This window comes from Siphateles boraxobius, unplaced genomic scaffold, assembly GCF_051911475.1.
Source record: "Siphateles boraxobius isolate OS27281-9 unplaced genomic scaffold, OSU_SipBor_1 25, whole genome shotgun sequence".
Lineage (NCBI taxonomy): Eukaryota > Metazoa > Chordata > Actinopteri > Cypriniformes > Leuciscidae > Siphateles > Siphateles boraxobius.
The window spans coordinates 6,560,177-6,569,973 of record NW_027508866.1 but is presented as its reverse complement, the minus strand read 5'-3'; the positions used below and the strand labels follow the sequence as shown (position 1 = coordinate 6,569,973).

The window sequence follows — 9,797 nt, the reverse complement described above, 5'->3', positions numbered from 1 at the left end:
GCTCTCCTCTCACTTCGTCTTTCCTTTGCTCCTAACCTCTAGTGATGAGTCAATTCCGCGAATCGGTTCTTTTGAACAGTCTGTTTTGAATTCCGTGATTGTTAATGTTTAAGTTACCCGTGTGTCCTATAACAGGCTTTAAAACTTTCAAGAAACTTATATGTGGGCACACATTGCTGATTATTATGCTTTTCTTTTAAATTGATAGGGTGTTTATTGTAATTAAATGTCACACAGTTCAGTTTCTTGCAGCCATGATTCCGCTCAAATAGCTACTAAAATCCATTTGAAATGTTTTGCATTTTTTAATAAAATGCTATTTAATTATATTGAAATCAAGTCTTATTCATACTGATAAAACTTAAAACGTAATTAGCCTAATTCATAAACAAATGTGACGAATCAGGTCGTCCCTCATAATCTGGTCTCCATTAGGACCCCAAGCGATCCTATTGGCTCAAATTGCTTTTAATACTCTCAATAGCGCATGATAACAATTCTTAAAAAATCATGTTATGATAAATGCTGTTTGAATGACCATTAATGTCTGTAGATAAGGTAGCTTAACATAGCATAGCCTACAGATACCCGAAATAGCCTAATAGCTTTATACACGCATGTTCACTTGTCCTGCATGTATTTACAGTCATCTTTAAGGTGATTAGATGTTAAATTGAGTGTTAAATGTCCAAATATTTCAGATAAAAAAATAATGTAATGATGTTCAATTATTCACAAATAGGCTATTATTTTTATTATTAATTAGGCTAATTAACAGTTTATCAAGTGAAAGAAGTGTTACATTTTTTTATGCAAGGAACCTATACATATTTTAAAATTATTATTGAATATATGTAGGCTTCTTGGGGTTACACTTTATTTTAAGGAGTTATTGTTACTGTGTATTTGGGTGAGGGTTAGTTGCATGTAATTATGCATATTTTACTGTTATTACTATGGTAAGTACATAACATATGTAACAAGGACACTGTAAAATAAAATATTACCATACTTGATAGCCTATAGGCTAATCAATAATTGATAGTTGAAACTTAAGAGACCCGATTTCGAGGGAGGACCCGATTTGTCATGATACTTCAGAACCGCTATCTGATTCAGTTTAATTTGTGAGCCGTTCATTGAACTGATTCTTTAAAAAGATTCGATTCAAAAGAATGGTTCTTTCACAAATCGGGCATCGCAGGTCCCCTCCCCGACACCTTCCTCCAGTGGTGCTCCAGCTTTCCGACTCCTGAAGAGAGAGAGAGACACTTACCGGCGCCTGACATCCGTTTACCACCAGAGCATCTCTTGCATCCTAACGCGGTCACTTAAACAGAACAGTAATTTGACTCATCGTTAAATTCGTATAGCCTACGGCACCACAAGGCTGTTTTCCCGTCACACCGACTGATATAGTAAAACTTTAAATGCTGTTGTTATGGCTATCTGAAAGGTTTTAGAGGCAGTTATAAGTGCTCAACTGATGCTTACATGAAACATTTTTGGCTACGATCTCTTGGAGTCATCTCTCTTTAAAAAAAATCTCGGGATTTCTGTGAGACTTCCATGTCGGGGATGTTGTTTTCCATCTTAATCGATACCTGAGACCAGGGGTCAATAGTTAAGAATTTGTATTTGGTGCGGATCGCCTAACGTGTGAAGATCATTAAAACAGATCAAACTTTTATCACATATGACATGGATTATTAAATATGAGACGCTTATTTTGACTACAGTGGGATAAAGTAGCTACAGCGCATCATCACCGCACCTTCAGGATGTTCCGGCGAGGTAAGATCAACATTTTAGATTATATAATTGCGTTTTTGGTGCAGTTCAAGCAGATGCGTGATGCTGAAAGTAGGTTACATTTCTGTTTATTGTGCGCGTGACTCTTGCACGCGCATCCGAGTTTATATATCAGAAACTCTTTACGAGGGTTTAACTAGGTTAGTTTCAGGTTTGTCAGACTCTTTATGCTTTGGACTATGCGCTGATGAAATATTAATACACAGCACGTAATATTATTCTTAAAAATAGGCAAGCAATGCCGCACTGCAGCTGACAACTATAGAGCTTATTATTTCACGCGCTTAACTAGTAGGCTACTATTAAAACACTCAGTTAGTGATCTTTATTAGACTAGAGAGGCGGTGCATGGCGACAGTCTCCCATGGGACCAGTGTTTGTGAACTCTTAAATGCTGCCTCAGACACACAACAAGAAATTATAGATGCGTGTATTTGCTGTCTTGCTCAATATGGTAGCCTACACAAAATGTGGCATATGAGCTGTGATTTAAAAGGCAGATACAAAATCTATATGTTACGTTGTATTTGGGATAGGCTTTTGGTACTCTACTGTCTAGATATCAAAACAAATCTTGTAGGCTACAGAATAATTCAAGAAACATCCAGGTGAAGAAAATGATGGGATCAACCCAAGTGTGTCCACAGAGAGGTGCTGTTTTACCTTTAGTAGGCAGCCACCATGTCACTCACAATACATTTTCGCTGTGCTTTTAACTTTAGTAATTGTTGTTGATGTTTTAATTAGTTGTAGCTAATTACTTTGGATGCTCATTTGAGTAATTTAGAGTGTTATTGGAGTTCTGAAACTATATTCGTAAGAACCACTCAAAAACAAATGGTATTTATATAAAATCAATCATATTTACTTTATATCACACCTAACCCAAACCTTAACATACACATGTTCCATTATTAGATCTAAAGCAAAAACTATTTAGCTGATTTATGAAAATTTCAGATTCCGATGACCAACTCGTATAGTTTTATTACTATATTTTGGACATTTTCAAACCGGTACATTTACACACACAGGCCTTTGAAGCTATAAAGCGAAGACCTTTGCAATGATTTTCATATTAAGACAATGATATTAATAATAGCATACCCCTAAACGCAACCCTCACAGAAACCAGTTGATATACCGTACATAAATGGAATGCAAAACATAATTTCTTATTTATATGCCTTTCAAATAACGAGAACCACTTTTTGTGAACACATTTTCGAAAACTCGAATCCTTACCCACACACAAATCAATTTTAATTAAAATATCTTTCAATATCAGCTACGTTCATTTGCATATTTTATTTTAGCAGCTTTACAGCTTGCTATTCTGCTATGTACGTGCCTAAAAGAAAAACCTTCTCCAGCCAGTTATTTTTTCCTCTGAGGAGTGACAGCGGAGTCATAACACTTTTACTAATGCTCAGCCTGCAGCTTCAAACCAGCCTGCTCTGGGAACTGCTTCCTCATTTTCTTCTCATTACAAAAGAATGTGTGGGTTTGAGTTGAGGCAAGAGATGGGATGGGGAAAGAGAGAGGGGGGATTTGTTTGTGTGCTTAAATCATTCTGCATCAGCTGTGGCACTGAGCCCCTCCTCAATGCAAACACACAATAACAGACAATAAAATGATAAGGAGTTATGACTGTTTATTGTTGCCATTCCTCGCAGTAGGGGTCTATGCTTACAGCCCCGGGGTACAGAAAAGGGTCTGGAATGCATAATAATATTGAGCAGCACAGATGTGTTTACAGGAAAGCTGCATGTCTTCGTCAAAAATGCGGGTTTCTACTAGACTCTGGGCTGGTGACACACTATAGGTCAACACAATTTATTGTCAGGTGCCATATGTGAATATAGCATATTATATTTCGATATTTATGCATTTGAACGACTCTGTCACCCAAAGAGGCTTTGTTCGAGGTATACTTGTTATTGGTTTGTGCTTCCCTGCGTGAACCCATGACCTTGGGTTCCTATAGTTGTGTGAAATGCCAAACAGACAGTCAGACGAGTAGGTAGATAGGTGGTCATATGTAGTTTGATCGATAGATAGATAGACAGACAGACTGATAGATAGAGAGACAGACTGACAGTTATTCATATATGTATACAGATGAATGGATAGATGGACGGATGTACAGATAGATGGATGGATAGATACGTAGACAGTTAGTAGTTATATATTTTAATGGATGGATGGATGGATGGATATCTAGACCAGATAGATAGATAGATAGATAGATAGATAGATAGATAGATAGACAGATAGATAGATAGATAGATAGATTGATGGATAGACATGTAGACAGTTAGTATTTATGTACATGGATAGATGGATAGATATTTAGAATGGACCTTTATGAATGGATAAATGGATGGATGATGTATAGATAGGATGTAGACAGACAGGTATTGTCACAAAGATTTTATTTCCATAATGTGTTGAAACAATATATTCAGATAAAAACATGTAGTGATTTGATTTTGTCTATTAGGAATCAACTGGATCATCAAAAGTGAAATTGCGAGTGTGAGGCTGAAAAGTAAAAGTGCTTGTTAGTGATGAAAAGTTAAGACATTAAGGATCAGGTCAGGTTTTTACAGTGGTACCATGTACGAAAAACATAGCTTTTTATAGGCGACAAAAGTCTAAATTCACGTTTTCTTTCCCTAACGCTGCTTGCAGCCTTCATCTCATCCCCACAGAACCACACGATGGAGATGTTAAGTGTAGACGAGACGATTCTGCGGGCCAAACGACTCCTGTTTTTTTGGGTTGGCAGGTGAGATTGTGGATTTGAAGCAGCAGGAGCCCACTGGCTGCTCGCTGTAATGAGCCTGTTTCTTTTTCTGGCCACTTCTGCGATACCCTCTCTTAACCCCAGATTGCTCCAGGTCCTCTACAATATGGCACCTCTATTTCCATTATCCCTCCACCTGGGTGAGAGCCTCAGCCTCGGAGTAGAAGCAGCGCAGATTAAATAAAGGTTTGAAACACAAAAAAATCTATTGGCTGAAGCGCGGGCAGGAAACAGGAGGCTACTTACCATACAAAGTGCTACTGGCTGGGCAGTGAGCCGGTGCAGCTCGTTGGCCCATTTTAATAGCTTGTTCAGTTGAAAGCTCGTTTAGTCAGAGATCTCACACGCAGCCAGAAAGAAATGATTCCACGTACACCCCCCACCTGTGGCAGAGGAAAATCTCTCTCAAACCTACTCTTAATGATGATTCAGTGCAAGTGTGTGTGAGTACTGCACGCCTCGCTAAATAATTTAGAAACATTTCTATGTTTGTAGGTGTTTGTGGCCAGAGGCATGCATGCATGTGGCCAACCATTATTATTTGGAAAGCACACTGTGTTCACTAAAATATCACTGTGACTGTTCAATTTGAAGAAAAAATATACATCCAGGGGTTAAAGTGGGCCAGAACAGTCCGGAACTGCGTTCCGGCACCTCAGATAAATTATTAAATAAATAGATTCATTAATCTCTACGAATCTCGCTGGTCCCGAGATGGACCAACTGGCCGACCAACCTCGATCCCTTCCTCCCCGCTGAACTCGAGTGATTATAAATGCGTGAAATGCACTCACGGTGGTTGAGCGTGGTAAAGTTAGTTTAATGTTCGATATTTCGCCGGAAATTGTTTTCCCTTGCCACTGTTTTAATATTGTCGGGAGTCTTACAAAGATATCAACAGCAGGATTAGTTTTTACATTATGTAACCATTATCGACATTAAATAGGCTATTCACTGATCAAAATCACTGTCCATAAATACTACATATTTATACCTGAGAATGGTTTGACGCGTTTCCACAACGCATGCCTAAGGGAACGTTTGCCAATTCCACTAACTGCGTTAAACGTAGCCTATAATTTGTATTATTTAAAATTACTTTTCAAATTCCAAAGCTTGTAGAAGGTTCCTATTGGCAATGCTGATCTGGTAGCCTCGAATAAATTAACTTATCTAAAAAAAATGATTCATAAAACTCATCAGTTGAGCCTATGTTTACTTTCTTCACTGACACAGACAAAAATGAAAACACTATCAGTCAAAGTTCAGCTTTAGGAGGGGAAGAAAAACGGCAGTATAAGTAGACTGAGAGAAAAAGAAAGATTAAGATGAGAGAGCAGGTATTGACAAATAATTTAATGCACACTGACATGGTTTTAAAGCTATTTATTATCCATTTGTTTGGCCTTCAAAAGTCTTAAATCGCACATATGTAGGTCAGAGAAATCAAAATGTTCTCGGGGGAGCGTGCCCCCTAACTACCTCACATTTAAATGCACATGGCTGTGGGGGGTAATGTGGGGTCATGTGGCTACAATGCCAGGGCTAAATTTTTGGCCCAGTGTTCAGCAATTTTAACATAGTATCGTCATCATATCAGTGTTGATGGACCAAAATAAAACCATTAAAATATCAAGTAAATAAGTATTGTGATATGTGGTGCCACAGTGACACTCTTGTCCAAAAAGTATTGCTATACCACGATACTCAATATGTTGTCCCTCGGTGAGTCCTTTTTCCCTGTTGCACCTACACAAAATTGGAGGGTTCCCCCACCTGCCAAATCCCACTTTAACCACTGTATACAGCTGACAACGGGATCGTAGCTGCAGAGCCTTGCGCGATCACAATTAACCACAGACATATACTGGGATAAATTGATATGTAAAAAATGTTATGCAGCATAAACAAATGAAGTTTTGAACATCTCTCCTATGCAGAACGTTTAAAAATTGACGTGAGAAATCATAACGCTCTCATGTCATTCCAAACCCATACAACTTTTTCAGAATATATTCTTTTGTCATCTATAGAAGAAAGAAATGAATACAGTTTTGCAAGACATGAGGATGAGTAAATGACAGGATATTAATTGTTGGGTAAACTGTCCCTTTAATATGATGGCCATCGGAATGGAAGCCCTGCTTTTTTCAGTTAAAAAGTAAATTGCCAGTTTAATTGTTTGTTTAGTCTAGAGTGTATGCATATTAATTGGAACAGCCTAAAGAATAACGTTGTTTTAACATAAAAAAATGATGATACCATTGTTCCCTTTCGTTGTCACTCCGAGTTACGTCGGATGGCGACGAATGGGGTTACCAGTCTAATCTGAAACCCCATTCGTCGTCATCAGACGTAACGTCTCCGTTCCCTACTCAGGGAACGAGGGTTACATACGTAACCGAGACGTTACCTACATATTATATTATATATATTTTATATATGTGTGTATGTATATACATATTAATAATAATAATAATTATTATAAAAACCTTAAACAAAATAAGAAATAAAAGAGTATTTAAGAAAAATAATATAATAGTAATGATTTAATTTTACAGTACAACTATAGAATGATAATATAATATTGAATAATATTGCCACTCTTCACTTTAAATTACGCAGCACATGTATTTATTTAATTAAATCACAGCCTTTATAATCGTAATTTTATATTTTGATTCATTGAGCAGGCGCTTTAATATATAAAGCGCACTCTTTTACTAACATTATACACTGAGTCATACACTAGAAATGTTGTTTAGAAAAGGGAAAAGCCATGAACTAATTTGTATATGTGTCACATCTTCTTAAAAATGTTTTTATTCATCACAGTTTGCCTTATCGCTGGGTAATCACCACAGTATGCTCATATTTAGCATTTGTAGAATCATAAAAATAGATCCCCGCCAAGTCGGACCCCTTTACTGTGTCATGCAGATGATTAACCCAAACTCTCAGCAAACATTTGGCCCTCTCTTTCTCTTTGGAGTGTTAATTAAATCTGAAGGGTAGGAAGGCGCGGTCATTAGCTGATGATAATTAGGAGACAACGAGAGAAAAAGCAAACAACAATCTTTCGGCAGAGGTCTGCCATGTCACCGCCTATTGAGAGATTAATGATGTATTATCGGGAGAAGAGGGGAACCGCACGGCGAAAGGTCATCTGTGACGTGAGTTCCCTTTGGAAATGGGCAGGCGTGATGCCGGGTTCTGTTTGTGTTTGTCAGCTTGCTGTCTCACTGACCGGTGAATGGTGTTTGTACAGCGGAGAAGAGTAGGCTTACTTCCTGCATACAATTTACATTTGATTAACTTGGGAGTCAAGTGAGATTGGGCTGAACGTAGGAAATGATCCTCCTCTTTGTCAAATGCACACAACTTCCGGGACCTTGCTAGACAAAGACATAAAGGTCAAAACAAGGAGGTCTATAATACCTGGAGAAAGCTATCTGTCATCATTCCCATTCACCTCAGCTCTGCTGGCGCTGGACCCCTGAAAGTGACCCCTGAAAAACAGATCAGGCACAGGAGACAAATATTAAGACACATTTGTGATTTTATACATCTAGGAGTCGCAGTAAGGATGTTTTCTGCTGCTGTCTCAGAAAAAACATGTTTAAGTTTGCAAGGCATACAAATGCAGCATATTATAAAAAAAGGGCTGTCAATGGAGAAAGATGCTTTCGCCCTCATCTACAGTACAGCAGGGCTAATTGGGACATGTTAACCATGTTAACTCCAACTCCTTAGTTGGCATACTGGTATGATTTATTTCCACTAAGGGATGACAAAGGTCTCGAGTTCGTGTCTCTAAGGAATATACTTGCTTTTATCAGACCAAGTGCAACAGCAGCTGTAAATGCTGAATTTTAATGTCAGTGGATATCGAACAACACATTTTATTTTGACCATTTAGCACTGTAGATTCAAATTTCAGTTTTAAAGTTAATTTAGCATCAAATTCAAAATAAACTGCTCCCAAGGATTTATTCAAATTAACAATGCTTCCCAAAGGGTCTTCGTCAGGCAAAGGTAATTTAGCAGACTTTTAAATATGGATATTTTTCTTACAAAGACACATCGCTTCTTTTCATAAGGCATTTATTATGAACTCACTGGAGACGTATGAATTACGTTTATGATGGATGGATGTACTTTTTGAAGCTTCAAAAACTCGGGGACTATTCAATGTCATTACAAAGCTGGGAAGAGCCAGAATATTATTTAATATAACTCCAATTGTGTTTGGCTGAAAGAAGAAAGTCATATACACCTAGGATGGATCACAGTAAATTCTGGGATAATTTTCATTTCTAGGTGAACTATTGCTTTAACATTCCGAGTTGTTCAGAACAGGGTTGTTATTGTGAACTTAAAACTGAAGCTAAAACTAAAATGATAAAAACAAATTGCTTCTGTTCATTAAAAATGCATTTGAAATAAAATATAAATAGATAAAAAAAAAAAATTTTTTAAATGCTGCCTTGGCAGTGTCAGTTCGGCTTTAAATAAATTCATTTAGGCTTGGCTTTATAATTTATGCTGTTTACAATGTATGCCATTATAATTTATGTTTGTTTTATATATATTTTCCATTCATGTACTGTTCTGAACACTGTGAAATTAATGGATTTGTTGATGAGTGAGGGGAACTAAAATACACGTTTATAAAATGTCATCTGAACAAGTAAGTAACATCCACTTTTGTTCTGACCAACTAAGGGAAAAAAAGCATTGCAGTAAATCACGCTGATTAAATCTTAACGATCGCTTATCATATCACTTCAAACCGTGCAAATTATACATTGTTCTCAAATTGTTAATGTTAACAACATCAGCATTGCGTTACTACATTTAATGCGCTTCCGATATTTATCCTTGTTTTGGCATGGGCCGGTTGCAGTCTCTGTTTTTCTGTTGACACTCCGAAGTCTTTTGCATTTTACAGCGGGTGAATCTCCAGTTGGTGATTGTCGTTTGAACATTTCTGGATCCGCCATCAAATTGATAAGTTTAATTATATCAAGTGCTGTGAGAAAAGGCTATAAATCTCCAAATCCAACATCCTCACACGCAATATATCCTACTAGCCAAGACTCCTTCTTTATGTGGACAGATGTGACGTAATGACACAAAGACATGCTCGAATTTCCCGTGGAAATCCCCTAGTACC

At 37.4% G+C, this 9,797-nt stretch overlaps 1 protein-coding gene across 1 annotated transcript in view; it reads left to right on the top strand.

Moving 5' to 3' along the window:
• Window positions 1-1,247: 1,247 nt before the first annotated feature.
• rtn4rl1a (reticulon 4 receptor-like 1a) overlaps window positions 1,248-9,797 on the top strand; it is a 135,503-nt gene continuing 126,953 nt past the window's right edge. The window contains exon 1 of the mRNA XM_077242193.1: window positions 1,248-1,794. Coding sequence (XP_077098308.1) covers window positions 1,782-1,794 — 13 coding nt within the window. The 5' untranslated portion in view covers window positions 1,248-1,781. The remainder of the gene's footprint in view (window positions 1,795-9,797) is intronic.